General features: G+C 40.8%; 1 protein-coding gene across 1 annotated transcript; it reads left to right on the top strand.

Annotated features, from left to right (window-relative positions):
- The first annotated feature begins 451 nt into the window (after nucleotides 1-451).
- On the top strand, nucleotides 452-1,240 carry LOC138902702 (uncharacterized). The gene has a single exon (XM_070190591.1). The coding sequence runs from the start codon at nucleotides 452-454 to the stop codon at nucleotides 1,238-1,240; it is 789 nt and encodes a 262-aa protein (XP_070046692.1).
- Nucleotides 1,241-16,663: the final 15,423 nt, after the last annotated feature.

Here is a 16,663-nt window from a genome sequence, read left to right as displayed (position 1 = left end):
GAAGCAGAACTTGATCAAAAATCCAGCTGTAACCTGGGCCGACATGCATAATCGGTACCAGTCAAAGATTAGGGTCGAGGATGACCAGTTGGGGACTACTTCCAAGTCCGTTTATCCAAACAGGACCATCGGCAGAGTTAAAATGGATATTGACCGGGAACCACGGTGAAACAGAGATCGATATCAGCCATACGGTGGAGATCGGAGAAACAGCGGGCCTGTACACAACCCCAGTCGAACTAATAGAAGAAATGATCAAGGATAGAGCTCTCGAGGGCTCATGAGTAAGAGTGGTTTCGACAGAAATGTCGAACCCAAAGAAGCACCACGACTATCAGAATATAACTTCAATATTGATGCATCAGCTATTGTATCGGCCATTGGGTGCATCAAAGACACCAGGTGGCCCCGACCTCTACCGACTGATCCGTCCTAGAGAAATCCTAATCAAATGTGCAAATATCATGTCACCCATGGTCATAGAACAGAACAGCTGAGGGAGGAGGTAGCCCGTTTGTTCAACGAAGGGCATCTTCAAAAATTCTTAAGCGAACGGGCTAAAAACCATTTCAAGAACAGAGATTCAAACAGACAGAATGAGCAAGAAGAGCCGCAGCACGTGATCCACATGATTTTTGGAGGGGTCGATATTCCTCAAGGGCCCATATTCAAACGCACCAAGGTGTCGATCATGAGGGAAAAGCGGACACGAGACTACGTACCAGAAGAGACCTTATCTTTAAATGAAGAGGATACAGAGGGGATCTTACAACCCCACAACGACACACTGGTAATATTTGTCCTTATGAATAAAATTCAAGTTAAACGTGTTTTGATTGATCCAGGTAGCTTGGCAAACATTATTCGATCGAGGGTCATAGAACAGCTCGGCCTACAAGATCAAATCATGCCCGCAACCCGAGTACTTAATGGCTTCAACATGGCAAGCGAAACCACTAAGGGTGAAATTACTTTGCCAATGAATGTGGCCGGGACCATCCAAGAAACAAAGTTCCATGTGATCGATGGTGACATGAGGTACAACGCCCTGCTCAGAAGGCGTTGGATCCATAACAAGAGGGCAGTGCCCTCGACCCTTCACCAAGTTCTAAAGTTCCCAACGTCGGAGGGAGTCAAAACAGTGTACGGGGAGCAACCCGCCGCCAAGGAAATGTTTTCAGTCGATGAAGTGATACCAATATCGGCACTCTCATCAACGAAGGGATCGAACGGAAAATAGGAGGCCAAATAACAACCACAGATACCGGCCTCGACCCAATTGCAGGAGCAAGGGATCAACAAAGATGACGACTACTGGATCGCTCGATCCTTCGTTGTTCCCGATGACTCCGATGCCACCAAGTCAATGGTCGAAGAGCTGAAACAAATCATACTAGCCAAACATCAACCCAAACAAAAGGTATACCTGGGCACGGGTTTAACCCCCGAGCTCAGGAAAAAACTTATTCATTTCCTTAAAGCTAACATGGATTGCTTTGCCTTGTCCCATCTCGATATGACAAGGATTCCACCAACAATTACCACTCACAAACTAAGCCTGGACCCTAAATTCCGCCCGGTAAAGCAAAAAAGAAGGCCCCAGTCCGAGGTCAAACATGCCTTCATCAAGGACGAGGTAACCAATCTTCTCAAAATAGGATCCATTCGGGAAGTAAAGTACCCCGAATGGTTAGCAAACGTAGTGGTAGTCCCTAAGAAGGGAAACAAACTTATAATGTGTATAAATTATAAAGACCTGAATAAAGCATGCCCCAAGGATTCTTTTCCTTTGCCAAATATCGATCGTATGATCGATGCCATGGCCGGCCACAAGACACTCAGTTTTCTCGATGTCTACTCCGGGTACAACCAGATACAGATAAACCCAGAGGATCAGGAAAAGACCTAGTTTATCACTATGTACGGTGCCTACTGTTATAATGTATTGCCATTCGGTCTAAAAAATGCTAGTGCAACTTATCAACGCCTAGTAAACCAAATGTTCGAAAAATAAATAGGAAAATCAATGGAAGTTTATATTGATGACATGTTAATTAAGTCCCTGCGAGCAGAGGACCATTTAAAGCATTTGCAGAAAACTTTTGATATATTAAGGAAGTATAATATGAAGCTCCACCCCGAAAAATGTGCATTCGGAGTTGGCTCGGGCAAGTTTCTTGGTTTCATGGTGTCCAGCCGGGGAATCGAGATCAACCCCGATAAAATCAAAGCTATCTATGATATCACGATAGTGGATAATATAAAGGACGTGTAGAGGCTAACGGGGCAGATAGCCGCCCTAGGATGATTCATTTCGAGATCCTCAGATAAGAGCCATTGATTCTTCTCGCAGCTTAAGAAGAAGAGCAATTTTGCATGGACTCCGGAATGCCAGCAGGCCTTAGAGGAACTAAAGCAGTATTTATTGAGCCTGCCGCTGCTTCACACCCCGAAAGAGGACGAACGGCTTTACCTGTACTTGGTAGTCTCGGAGATAGCGGTAAGTGGAGTCTTGGTCCGAGAAGAACAAGGTACGCAATTCCATGTCTATTATGTTAGTCGAACCTTAGGTGAGGCCGAAACTAGATATCCACACTTAGAAAAATTAGCGCTTGCTTTAATAAGCGCCTCTAGGAAACTAAAACCGTATTTTCAATGTCATCTAATATATGTTATAACAACTTATCTTCTTCGAAATGTTTTGCATAAACCAGATCTTTCGGGTTGATTGGCCAAATGGGTCGTAGAAATCAGCGGGTACGATATTAAGTATCGACCCCGAACCATCATCAAGTCTCAAATCTTGGCTGACTTTACGCCGGCCCTCGTACCCGAGGTTGAAAAAGAACTATTGATAAAATCGTGTACATCTTTGGGAGTGTGGACCCTCTTTACGGACGGTGCTTCAAACACGAAGGGGTCTGGACTAGGCATCGTGCTAAAATCACCCATAGGTAATGTAGTAAGACAGTCTATTAGAACTACAAAATTGACTAAAAATGAGGCCAAGTATGAGGCCATGATTGCAAGTCTCGAACTAGCTAAAAGCTTGGGAGCGGAAGTCATAGAAGCTAAGTATGATTCCCTCCTCGTGGTAAACCAAGTTAACGGGACTTTTGAAGTCCGAGAAGACCGAATGCAGAGGTACATGGATAAACTACAGGTGACTCTACATCGATTTAAGGAATGAACCTTGCAACATGTACCTCGAGAACAGAACAACGAGGCCGACGCTCTTGCAAACTTAGGTTCTTCGGTCGAGGACGACGAACTCAACTCGGGGACTGTCGTACAACTCATGAGATCGGTAATCGAAGAAGGTCACACCGAGATAAACTCCATGATTTTAACCTGGGATTGGAGAAATAAGTACATAGAGTACTTAAAGAACGGGAAGCTTCCATCGGATCCAAAGGAGTCTAGAACTCTGCGCACAAAGGCAGCACAGTTCACTTTGTCTGAAGACGGAACGATGTTTAGAAGTACGTTCGATGGACCGTTGGCAATATATTTAGGACCAGGAGATACCCACTACATCCTACGAGAAGTTCATGAGGGCACTTATGGAAATCATTTTGGTGCCGAATCGCTGGTCCACAAAGTAATCAGAGCAGGGTACTATTGGACCGATATGGAGAAGGATGCAAGGGAGTTCGTTCGAAAATGTGACAAATGCCAAAGGCATGCGCCCAAGATTCATCAACCCGGGGAACAACTCCACTCGGTCCTCTCCCCATGGCCCTTCATGAAATGGGGAACGGACATCGTTGGCCCTCTCCCGTCAGCCCCAGGTAAAGTTCAGTTTATTTTGTTTGTGGCTGATTATTTCTCTAAATGGGTTGAAGCACAGGCTTTTGAGAAAGTCAGAGAAAAAGAAGTCGTAGACTTCATTTGGGACCACATCATATGTCGATTCGGAATGCCCTTCGAGATTGTATGTGATAATGAAAAACAATTCATCGGCAGCAAAGTAACTAAATTTCTCGAGGATTACAAGATCAAAAGGATCCTATCAACACCTTATCATCCCAGCGGGAACGGACAAGCCGAATCGACCAACAAAACCATCATCCAAAATCTTAAGAAGAGATTGACTGACGCCAAAAGAAAATGGAGAGAAATACTACCCGAGGTTCTATGGGAATACCGCACAACATCAAAATCCAGTACCGGAGCAACACCATTCTCGTTAGTTTACGGCGCTGAAGCTCTAATTTTGGTCGAGGTCGGAGAACCTAGCATCAGGTTTCGATATGCAACAGAGGAATCAATTAACGAGGCCATGCATACAAGCTTAGAATTGTTGGATGAAAGACGCAAAGCCACTCTCGTCTGATTGGCTGCCCAAAAATAGCGGATCGAAAGATACTACAATCGAAGAGCCAATCTTCGACATTTTAACATCGGGGACTTGGTGCTAAGAAAAGTCACCCTCAACACCCGAAATTCGAATGAAAGAAAACTGTGTCCGAATTGGGAAGGACGTACCAGGTTCTGAAAATCATCGGAAAAGGATCCTACAAGCTCGGTACGATAAATGGCGAACAACTGCCGAATAATTGGAACGTATCACACCGAAAACGATACTACTGCTAAGGTACGACCCTTTCCGTATTCATTTATATTTTAAAACTAAACCTTGTAGGTGTTAGACCAGGAACAGTGAGGGATTCTTCGACACGAAGCCTTTAGGTCTGAAAGCACGCGTTGCACTCTTTTTCCCTTAGACCGATTTTGTCCTAAATGGGTTTTCCAGCGAGGTTTTTAATGAGGCAACCATTGATCGTGCTAACTTAGAACAATTCAACAGTATCCGAGGTTTCATAATAATCAATATCTAACACTGGGGGCATTGCCCTCGAATGTCAACTTTGATAGAGGAAGTTACTTCATGGTAGCAGAGTCTCGATAGGAAAATTTTGTAAAGGCCAAACGGTCAAACGAACCGTGCCCGCATAGTTTGCTCGAGCCCTGGCACAAAACATGTACGCATGTATAATTATTTATAAAGAGAAGTATTTTTCTTTACAATTCCATACTCTCGACATATTATGTAAACAGGCTTAAGGGCCGACTATAACCAGATTTTGAATAATTACCCCTCACGCTCGGGGACTGCCGTCCGAAAAATAAACCAGATCGAATTATTAAAACTCCAAGATCATAAGACCTTTTAGGCAACCCTCGATTTTTATAGGCCACGTCCAATTCACTCGGGGACTAACACTTTGGGGAAAATAAGCCCAAGGGGAAAATCCTGAACAAGAGGCTACGGCTGAATTAACACGGATCGGAGACGTCCGAATTCCGTAACAAAATAGGCCTTCGAATTCTTTCATAACCCGGTTAAAAAGCCTTCCCCTGGCAAAATCATAAAAGGCTTCGATAATATCAAGCCTCGAAAACTCTAATGAGTACAAAATTGTTCGAACTCTTGAACGATTCCTTATTTCGAGCCAAGGCATTATGAGTTTTTTGCAAATACAAATGATAGAAAAACACTTTTTCAAGCCGGAAAGGGGAGAAAGCCATAAACAACCTTTCTTACAAAAGCCTAAGGGCTACATTACTTCGAGTTCAAGCAAGCACTCACTCGATCGAAAAACCTAAGGATTGTACTATTTCGGTTCCAATCAAATTGTCTAAACCTCAGACATAATTTTATGCTAAGGCATTTTCGACCTTCGTAAAATACAGAAAAGCGAAGGAAAAACACAAGAATCAAAAAAACAAGAAAAGCCTTATATATATATTCAAAAGTATTTTACAAAAGGCCGAATCGACCCCAGAAAAGATACAAAAGAAAAACAAGAAACCTAATATCCGAAGTGGATTGGTCTTCATCAGAGGCTGCGTCCTCGGCATTTTCTCCGTCCTCAGATTTGCTCGAGCTCTCGGAGTCTTCCTCATTGAAGGCTAGCCTTCGGGCTCTAGTTTCCTCCATCTTGGCATTTTCAATTTCGGCCGCAACATCGAAGCCCTGAGCACTGACCTCCTCGAGAGCTTCCCTCCGAGCCTTCCATTTAGCATGTTCGACCATGCTCTTGGCCTTGGCCTAGTTGACCTTAACATCGATCCTGAAGTGGGCCACTTTAGCATCAGCTCTTTTATTGGCCTCGGCTACCTCGGATTTGGCCAATTCGAGTTCATCGGTCAAGCCTTCCTTATCAGAAGTGGCCAAATCCAATCGATGTTGAAGCTCCTTAATCTTCTCAATCTACACCGAGGCATTTTCTTCTGCAGAACAAAGCTGGGTCTTAACCAACTCCAATTATGCTTGGACGACCTCCTTTTTCGAAGCAAGGACGTCCATATTTTCTTTGAATTTTTCTGCCTTGGCCAGTAGCTCATCTACTTGCAAAATTGAGCCATCCAATCTGTTCGAGCCTCTGTCGAACCTGCATAATTGGATCATTAGTGGTACCTCCAATTTATCTTCACTATCGTGAAGAATTCGGAATACATGCTCAACCATTTCCTCGTGCTCATCTCGAGCTGTTGCCAAATCTGTCCGAAGCTTCTCACTAAGAAGTTTGTAGGAGTCACTCTTCTCAGCAAGGTTCCGAACTTCGGCCTCATGCTCCTCCCGGATTTGGAGCAAAGCCTCGTGATGCAAAACCGAGGCCTACAAACATAGAAAAAAGATGTTAGAATTATCTACAACTCTAAGTGTAAAAGAAATGACAGAGAGACCATCGAAATTACCCGATTCAGAGTATGTTGAGCCTCGTTGAAAAGGCAAGCATGTCCTACCGCATTCATCATGGTTTGATCCTCTTCGGTCACCAAGGACCGAACGTAACTAGCAATCCCCACAGGGGGAGAGAAAATTAGAGCATCCTCTGGGACGGAGAGCACTATCTTCCGCTTGCGATCGGGATTAACACTCGGGGCCGAGAATCGGTCCACCAGTTTTGGAACCGATGAAGACTCGGTAGAGCCCGACCATGATGCTTTCTTCGGCATCGGTAATCCGCCGAACCCGATAATCTCCTCCGAGGCAACTGACTCGAGCCCATCCAAAAAATCATGGATGTCGCTTGACTCCTGAATACCCTCGTAAGATCGACCTTCCAATATGTTAGCCTCACAAATCATATCATCCAAAATCAGAGGGGATCTGCTAATGTCGATTACCCTGAGCTCGTCCCTCGAGATATCTTCTACTGCACAAAGAATCTTGCCTTCGGTCTCACCTTCAACCATCTCAGCTCGAGATGAGATAATCTTGGCTTTTCTTTGTTCAGGAATTATGGCTAGGTTTCCCTTATCTACCTCCACCGATTCAGAGGATTGGAGTATCACAACATTATCCTGTACACAGGCTATTTCCGCTTCTCCTTCCTCGGGCTCATCCCTTAATCAGCGGATCAAATCCGGAGGCATGATACCGGAGCCCCCCTTGGGCTTGCGAGATTTCTTCATCGGTTATTTCTTTTCCGAGACCGGGGAACTCGGTGCATCTTTTCTCTTATTCTCTTTAACCTGCTTCGGGGCAGAGACCTCTTCATCACTAGATGTGGGCCTCATGGAAACATCCTTCCCAAGTCCTACAAAGGAAGAACGGGGGGTAAGTAAGAGAAGAAGAACAAATGACAAACAAACTAAGAAATAGACTTACCATGATTGCGGGCCTCTCATCGACCCTTTGATAGTTCCACCAAAGCACGCTTGGAGTACGGTCTCTACAACACCAAACCTTCAACCCATTATTTATGACCCGAAATCGGTTCCGACATCCGAGCCACGGCTGTAACAAGAAAGAAAAAGAGGATCAAAAAAATGAAAGACAGTCACAAATTAAATCGCTCGAAGGGAAATGAGTACTCAGGGTTCATATTCCATTTCTCAGAAAACGACATATCATCGGCAGGGATCAGGTCCAAGGTTTTAACTCGAACAAATCGGGCCATCCAGCCCCGATCACGAGTCTTGTCTATACTCGAGAATGACGCTTTGGTGGCTCGGCGAGCAAGCTTGATTAACCCTCCTCGATAGAGCCAGGGACTATAAAGGCGCATGAGATGATCGAGGGTGAAAGGACACCCCTCGATTTTGCTTGAGAAGAATCAAAGAAGAATCATATTCTCCAAAAAGAAGGGTGGATTTGGCCAAGGGTCACGTCATATCTCTTGTAAAAGGCGACGATGATAGGGTCTAATGAACCCAACGTGAAAGTATAAGTATAAACACTTAAGAACCCCTCCACGTGGGTAGTAATTGATTCTTCAGGCAGTGGGACTACCACATACTTGTCGCCCCAGTTGCATTCCTATTTTACTTTATCGAGAATTTTCTCAGTGATTAAACACCGGTACCTCGAGATTGGCTCACATCAGCCCGGCACTGAAAAAGGTTTTTCAACCTTAAAATCGATGACAGTTGAGCACCCTACCGAAAAGAATTCCTCAGGGTGAGGCTTCGCTGCATCCTCGCCACCGGCGGGTCGTGATGAAGAAGCGGCCTCTTTTTGCGGCACCGTTTTGGAGGTTTTCATCATTGATGAACAAAGGGAACGAGAATTAGGGTTATATGCGAAGGGATTTTTTGAAGAAGATGCAAGAGTAGAGAAAACGTTTTTGAGTGAAAAGTTTTGATGAGGATGAAAGTGTGAATATTTATAGCCTGGTGATGACGGTTCAGAACCGGTAGTGGCCGACCAACGACTGACAGGCATTTAATGTCTTGGTAACTAGACCGACGGGACATTTGTTACATACGTCATAATCGAGCTCATCGCTGACATCATCATCCCCCACGTCGGAGTCCGGAAATTCATATCGTTTCTCATCATCTTCTTTCCGAGAAATGAGAGGACTATCTATATACGGTCAAAATCGAGTTTTACCCTTCGTATGATTAATCAAGATTAGAACATGATGGTTTAAGGTTCATCATTGTAATATCGAGCCATGGTGCGAAGAATATGTTGTCGAGCTCGAGAACCAGAGACCAATCAAGATCGAGGTCGGTCAAGATCGAGCTCGAGACTCAGAGACCGATCAAGATCAAGGTCGGTCAAGATCAAGCTCGAAGACCTAGAGACTGATCAAAATCGAGATCAGCCAAGATCGAGATCGTCCAGGATCAAGATCGAGCCAAGAAATAAAAAAGTCGTTACAGCCGCTATTAGGGGGAGAATCTCGGCGTAAATCACGACACGTATCAAGAAGAGGCATATTAATTAGCCTATCATGAGAGTCCTTACTGTATTTAGAATTGTATCAAGAGTAGGACTCCCCTACTATATAAAGGGGGTCTGATCATTTGTAAAAGGGGTCTTAGACAGTAAAAAAGCAATATACTACTCTTTTTCTCAAGGTTCTCAATACTTTGTTACTCTACTTATATTTCCTTTGTTGTTTCATTTGGTTCGAGGGCCCAAGCTACATAGCTCATTTGGTTTGCTTTTATTTTTTCTTTACAGTCAATTTCAATATCAGTTTGCATATTTTCTCAGTTTGTGCCAAGTAAAATCACGTATCCTTAAAATCACATATAAATTCAATTGTTATCCATTTTTAGGGTAAACATTACCTTTGAAGAACCCTCCAAAAGAGCCACAAGACAAAGAACTACGATCTAGCAAGTACCACGGGATTTCTAGCGTTGGATTCACGTTTTCATCTTAGGTTCTCACACTAGAATCATGGAGGAACCATTGGAGAGCATTTAGGAGGATTTAGGAACTGTTTTGGACCAGAAAAATGAGTTAAAATGATGGAGAATTGACTTTAATACAAGCTGAAATTTTTCCCCGACTTTGTGGGTCACATGGTGCTGCTTGCGCAGTCTTGCGAAAATGCGAATATCTCTCTACTCCGATATCATATTGATGAACAGTTAAATGCATTAGAAACTAGATTCAAAGACGTTCAATTTTGTATATAATATGTACCAAAAATACATCATAAAGCTTACTAAATATATTGCTCAAAAAGCTTCATTAGAAGGCAAATCCTTAGTCGGTTTATTTCCGCAACTTAAATCCGATTTTTACCAAACTTTATATTTCATATCCAAACATCATATATAGTCATATCATGACTTTAAAATCATTTAAATCATGATTAACAAGTCTCATATTCATCTTAACTTACTTAATACTTCGGTAAACCTTTCTTATCCTTGTAGAAGGATTTCGTCATTTTTGAGCTTACTTTAGATAATCCTATAATGACAGTGACGTCTGAAGTACGGGGTGTAACAACATGTCCCCTAGAAATATTTGTTCCCGAATGATAACTCTTAAAAGCTTGCAAAAATGGGATGTAACATCATTAAATCACTTTATATACTTTCAAAGAGGATCTCATTTTCAAGCTTATATCAATTGACTTACGACATACTTTCACGTACAAAAACATAGGGTGTAACATCATTCCCCCCTTTGGAACATTCGTCCTCAAATGTTGACTGATGCACTTATCATTCTCATAACCTATGGCTCTTATGAATACTTTAATATTGTCTTTTGCTATCAAGTCAACTATTCTATGAATAAATCCAAAGGCCAGAGCATTCCCCCCTTTAGGCCTCTTTCTCACGCCACGACTCGTGGTCAGAATTCTTCCAATCTCGTAACTATTGCTACCTTCTATCATGCAGTCTATACGACTTTGTCCTTGTATGTGCGCCTATGCAACTCTTCTCTCATTTTCCTCCAGCTTTTAGCCAATCTCTAGACCTCACTTTGTGAACATATGCAGGACTACGACAAGTTGTCCCTCTAGGCATTTATAGGTATACTGAAGTTCTTCGCTTGGTACTTTGTTGAATGTATCACTATTGCTATATTTTGTTTCCTAGCCTTGGTTATCTATCCTTATGGCTTTGGAGCATCTAGGTAGGTTATACCGTACTATAACACTTACTTCGATTTATTATTACCGAGGTCTGCTACCCAACTCCAGGTTACTCTCTCACTGCTTATCCCATATGTATAAATCTAAGTTCTTTAATGCTTCCTTATTACTGTTCATCTAAAGAATGGTATCATAACCTCCTCTTATACTTTGAAATTTTTATCCATCTATTATTGATTCACCTTAATGTTGATCTATATCTACCACTGACAACTTGAGACCACTTACGTAATACATTGTCACTAGGGCTCACGTCTCATCGGGAACATCTGAAGTGATTTTCCTGATCCACCTAGGGGTGATACTATACTTCAATAACCATATTTCATAGCATCCCAACATGATTCATCATATGGGTTCTAATCCAGTGCAATTCATGAAATCCTTTTTTCTCAAAATCATTACTCAATCAAAGGCCTAAAGGTCATCCTCTTATCTATCACAATTAAATCCTTATTCTACTACCATGGCAGAATTTCATCTCTTCTAATTGATCTTAGTATTATATTCCTCTGAGTCAATTCAATCTATACTGAGCTTTCTATAACTTACGGAAACCATCAGCTCTCTTATTTTGATTGGCTTAATCCCAGGCCTTACCTATTCTTGTCACCTTCTCACTCATCTTTACTTATCCTTACTCCTATCTACCTAAACCCTTATCGCTCTATGATACTTTAGCTTGCGACCTACACATATCTATTCATACTACTCGCAACCTTCCTTTAACTTACTAGCACCATAGATTTCCTTTCGTGCCTTCTCAGTTACCTTTAAACATAGGCAATTATTTTTCGTGGTCATTCTACCACTTGTTGCATGAATACATGGCATATTTCATTGCCCACGTATATTGAAATTTTCTGTAACTCATACGATCTCAAATATCACCTTTTGATTTTTTTTCTCCCGTTCATTAGCCACGATAGGTGCCACTTTCTTATGAAGTACATACAATGTTGCAGTGATACTATTGTTACAAGACCATTTCTTCTTTGTGTCACTATGCTTAAGTTGAAGCCTTCTTCCTTATTTCCTTAGCTAGTCTTTCTTTGTAGTACTTAAGGGAGATCCTTTGACTCCTATAAAGCTGTGAGCTTATTACATTGTATACCCGAAAGAATTTTTGATGTTCTTACTCGCCTATAATTATCATTGGTTATTTACCTCTGCACCCCTGTGCTTGTAGGGTTGCTTCTGATCTAAAATTTTTGACTGTCTTCTCAGTGGCACCGTCTATTATTTTTGTAACACTTATACTGTACCTTTAACAACCCCAACTCTTATCTGAATATTTTTCAAGGATCACTATGTAATCATATTTGCGAGATTGAATTCCCTATGTTGGGTTTCACTATGTTTATCTTGCACAATCTGATGATTTGTTTGTATCTTCTTTTGTAGCCATAACTAGACTCTTCGTGAATCAACTACTAACTACTCATTGGTCTAATCTCATAGCTATATTATGCGTAACCCCTCTTGGGTTATGTCCTTTGTCTTAACTTACCTCTCGTACTGGCTCCTTATGTATTGAGTGTTCATTCTCACTTATTTATCAGTATCATCTGGTGCGAAACACTTACTACCTCTCCCCGGCATCATGCTTGCATAATGTTCTAGAGTCGTATCATATCTGTAGGATCTGAATAAATACAATCTCATTCCTTTCACCTTTTTACCGCATTCTTTCTTTACTATTCCATAGTTACCTCTTTATCTTTGGCGTCTTTTCACATCTTTACTGACATTTTACCGGCCTTGCGGTAACCCTTATGTACCAAGGATAACTAAAGTTCTTATGCACAAGGGTGACACCTAGTGTAACTGGCACACTTAGTCCCTTAAGCTTAACTTTGCTCACAGTGCTCGCTTTAGGGAAGCGTCTTCCTGAATGACCTTTAGAGCATATTCTTCTGTTGTCCATTCTATTATCGCCAGAACATGATCTCTAAAATTATCATGATGCCGGCTATTGTCAAATCATTCGGTCCCTAATTTATATTCATTTTATCTTGTTCACCAGCTCATACTAATTTCTATTACTCCGGGGTCTAACGTTTCCTTCTGGTAATCACGTTGGAGTCACCAACTTATTTCTCGAAAGAAATATATGACTTTATGGCTTATACTCTTTTATTGTCTCAAGGCCTGTCACCTCTTGTCTTTTCCTTCACTTGACTATAGAATCTGTAATCCTGTTATATTTTGATTTACCGTTATCATCCATTTATCACATCTACTCATAACACTTCATTTACTTTCTTCTTATTCTCCCGCTAATATTTATGTCTATCACTTTATTCTGAAAACTTCAACAAAACATTCTTTCACTTATAGCTCCCCTTGCTTCATCTCACTGCTATTCGGGACGCCTAACATTCTCTCTCCTTTTTTTTTCTAGAGACAGAAGTCATACTAAGGTAGATATTTATCCCTTCTAGGATTCCACTGCCTATCTTCTGAATTTTCTGAACATTCTAGTATTCATATCTAACTATACTACTCTAGAGTGCACCATCAGGGTGTCTCACAAGGAGAACTATTACCACGTTTGCAATATCCTTCGGAAATGTGAGCTAATGATAACAATCCATCCACAATTTTGGGTTACTCTAACCCTAGCTGGATCCTGATATCCCATCCTTCTCTTAAACTATATATGTTAGCCCCCGTAGGGCATAACTGAGATGGGTGTTGCCAAGTGTATATACTCTGTTACTGTTGAAAGTAACTCACAATGCTTATATTTCTCTGCCTGAATTGTAAATACTGATAATCTTCACGAACTGGGTACCTCGTATCCTTCTTCACCTTACTTCATTTACTTATTGAAATTTGTATCTACCTTCTGATTCTCTCATTTCTTTTTACCATAGGGGTGGATAGATAATCATGCCTTAGGGTTCCTTGTCAAGAATCTTACACATCTTAGTACATGCATGATCTACTGAAGACCTTACATTTACTCACCATAAACATGAGGCAAAATCGAGTTCCTCTTACTCAACTCTTCCACAGCCATATTCAATCTCTTACCAATGGTCTTTCTGGATGTAGATATCGTTGTGTTACAAATAAAATAGAATTTAGGAGTTTGAATTCTTACAACTGAGCTCTACAACACGATATAGAGTAAGAAGAAAGAGTGACAGTCAAAAATGCCATGTAGCCTCCTGCTTATAAGTGTGGTGCACAACACACCCATAAACAAGACTCTAATAGACACGGCTTGTAGACTCCCTAGGACAGAACTGCTCTGATACAACTTTTGTCACGACCCAAACCGTAGGGCCGCGAAGAGCACCTGGTGCCTAACTCAACCGAGTACCAATGTAACATATCCTTCTTATCATACTATCATAGGTAAATGAACCGGAAAGGCCGTCATGAGGTAACTAGAATTAACCATAAGAGAATACTCGAGATGGGATGACCCAACATGATATAGAAGCTTATACATGTGACATACGGGTCTATAAGGTCGACATGATCATTTGTACACTCAAAAAATAGGCCGACAAGGCCATACAATCATCTATATATATGACATATGTCTACAAGCTTCTAAGAGTACATAAACATCATAAAGGTCGGGATAGGGCCCCGCTATACCAATCAATACATGCCCAAATCATACTGACCAAATAGGCAACTCTGGAGCAAGTGGAGTACACCAACATCTTTCGCTGAGTTGATAGCCTACTAGGAAGACTCTCAACTTATCTATCAGGACATGCGGGCATGAAATGCAGCATCCCCAGGCAAAAGGGATATCAGTACAAATAAAGTACCGAGTATGTAAGGCATGACAGTAGTACATAAAAGACATGAAAGAAACATGGAGTAAAGAACTGAACCTGTAAGTCTGAATAGCTGTGTGAATCATGAAACATTTATAATGTCATGCGTATACATATAAATGTCATATCATGCATAGGTATATGCGTACATAACATCATCAAGCCCCTGAGGGCATCCCATCATATCATCTCAGACTTTGTGGGCGAAATCATTAACGTATACCAGCTGATCAGGTGGTGGTGTGTATATAACGCCATAACCTTTCCCCCATACCCCATATACATATACTATATGCATATATACTGCCATCTAGTCGTGGGTCAATATACATGTATAAATGAATGCATTGCATAATGAAATAAGTCAATAAGATCTCTCGGAATGTAATGAGACCCATGTACATATGATATGATAGTAGGACATGTGGGGAATCAAGAACATAGGTAACCTCAGTACTTCTACGAATAGAATCATTCGTGAAAGTGGCGTGCTTGATCATTTTGTTGTATCATATGGATCATGCCAAAAGGAAAGAAGGGATAGCCTTAACATACCTTTGTAATTTTCTCTCCCATCGTCAACCAAGCTCAATATGATCTTCTTACATCTACAATGAGTAACCCGACTTCATCGTCATCATATAAGCATTGTAACTCTCATATTTCAAAACCAATATTCTACAAGAAAATGTACAACACCTCCCCTATTTTTATTACATCCCATAAGTTACTAAAAGTCACCAAACAGCCGAAACAACAACAATATAATTCACAATAAGCTCTCTGATTACTTCAACAACTATTTTGAGCGGCAGTCTCGATTTACAATTAACAAAATATAATTTTATCCAATTCCTTTTCCATGAATCTTCCTACAACTTATATAACGTCATACTTATGCTTATCAAATCATTTTCATTTTAAAACATCATAAGAATAATCTTCAAAAATAGTCTACATGCCTAACACCTTAACCTTTATTGTCAACCTCTTATTTTTCATGTTATCTTCTTCAATCCACTGAATTAGCACATAGATAAGCTTAACAACAGCAGACAAAACATAATAAAACTATTTATAATAATTTTCAGCCACAACAAACCATATATATAACCTCAACACAGCCCACAAAAAAAAAAGATAACTATTCCTTATGCCTTGTCAATTACTATCTTGAAGATTTTAACTCAAACAACTCAAAAAATGCATGATTAACCTTAAACACAACCAAGAACATGATTTACATACCTTAGTCAGTAGAAAAAACTTGAAATCCCCAGCTGGTGTAGCTCACAACAACCCTCAATCACACCACAATACTATAGGAGTTGTATTCTCTTCTTGAATCAACTTTTGTATTCAAGTTGGTGTGTAAGCACTTGTATTTCACCTTGAGACTCTAATATATATGAAGGAGGGACTGATTCTTAGCTTAATCATAAAGAACAACATGAAATTTGAGGTTACTTACTTTTGAAGAACCATCCAAAACAGCCACAAGACAAAGAACTACGATCTAGCAAGCACCACGACAATTCTAGCGTTGGATTCATATTTTCATCTTAGGTTCTCACCCTAGAATCATGGAGGAACCATTGGAGAGAATTTAGGAGGATTTAGGAACTGTTTTGGACCTGAAAATGAGTTAAAACGACGGAGAATTGACTTTAATACAATCTGGAATATTTCCCCAACTTTGTGGGTCCCATGGGTGCTGCTTGCGCAGTCTCGCAAAAACGTGAATATCTCTCTACTCTGATATCATATCGTTAAACGGTTAAATGAGTTAGAAACTAGACTAAAATACCTTCAATTTGGTATATAATATGTCCCTAAAATACATCATAAATCCTACAAAATCTATTTCTCAAAAAGCTTCATTACAAGGCAAATCCTTAGTCGGTTGTTTTCTGCAACTTAAATCCGATTTTTTCCAAACTTTATATTTCATATCCAAACATCATATATAGTCATATCATGACTTTAAACGCATTT

The sequence above is a fragment of the Nicotiana tomentosiformis genome, chromosome 12 (genome assembly GCF_000390325.3).
Source record: "Nicotiana tomentosiformis chromosome 12, ASM39032v3, whole genome shotgun sequence".
Classification (NCBI taxonomy): Eukaryota; Viridiplantae; Streptophyta; class Magnoliopsida; order Solanales; family Solanaceae; genus Nicotiana; species Nicotiana tomentosiformis.
This window is presented reverse-complemented; position numbering and strand designations above follow the sequence as displayed.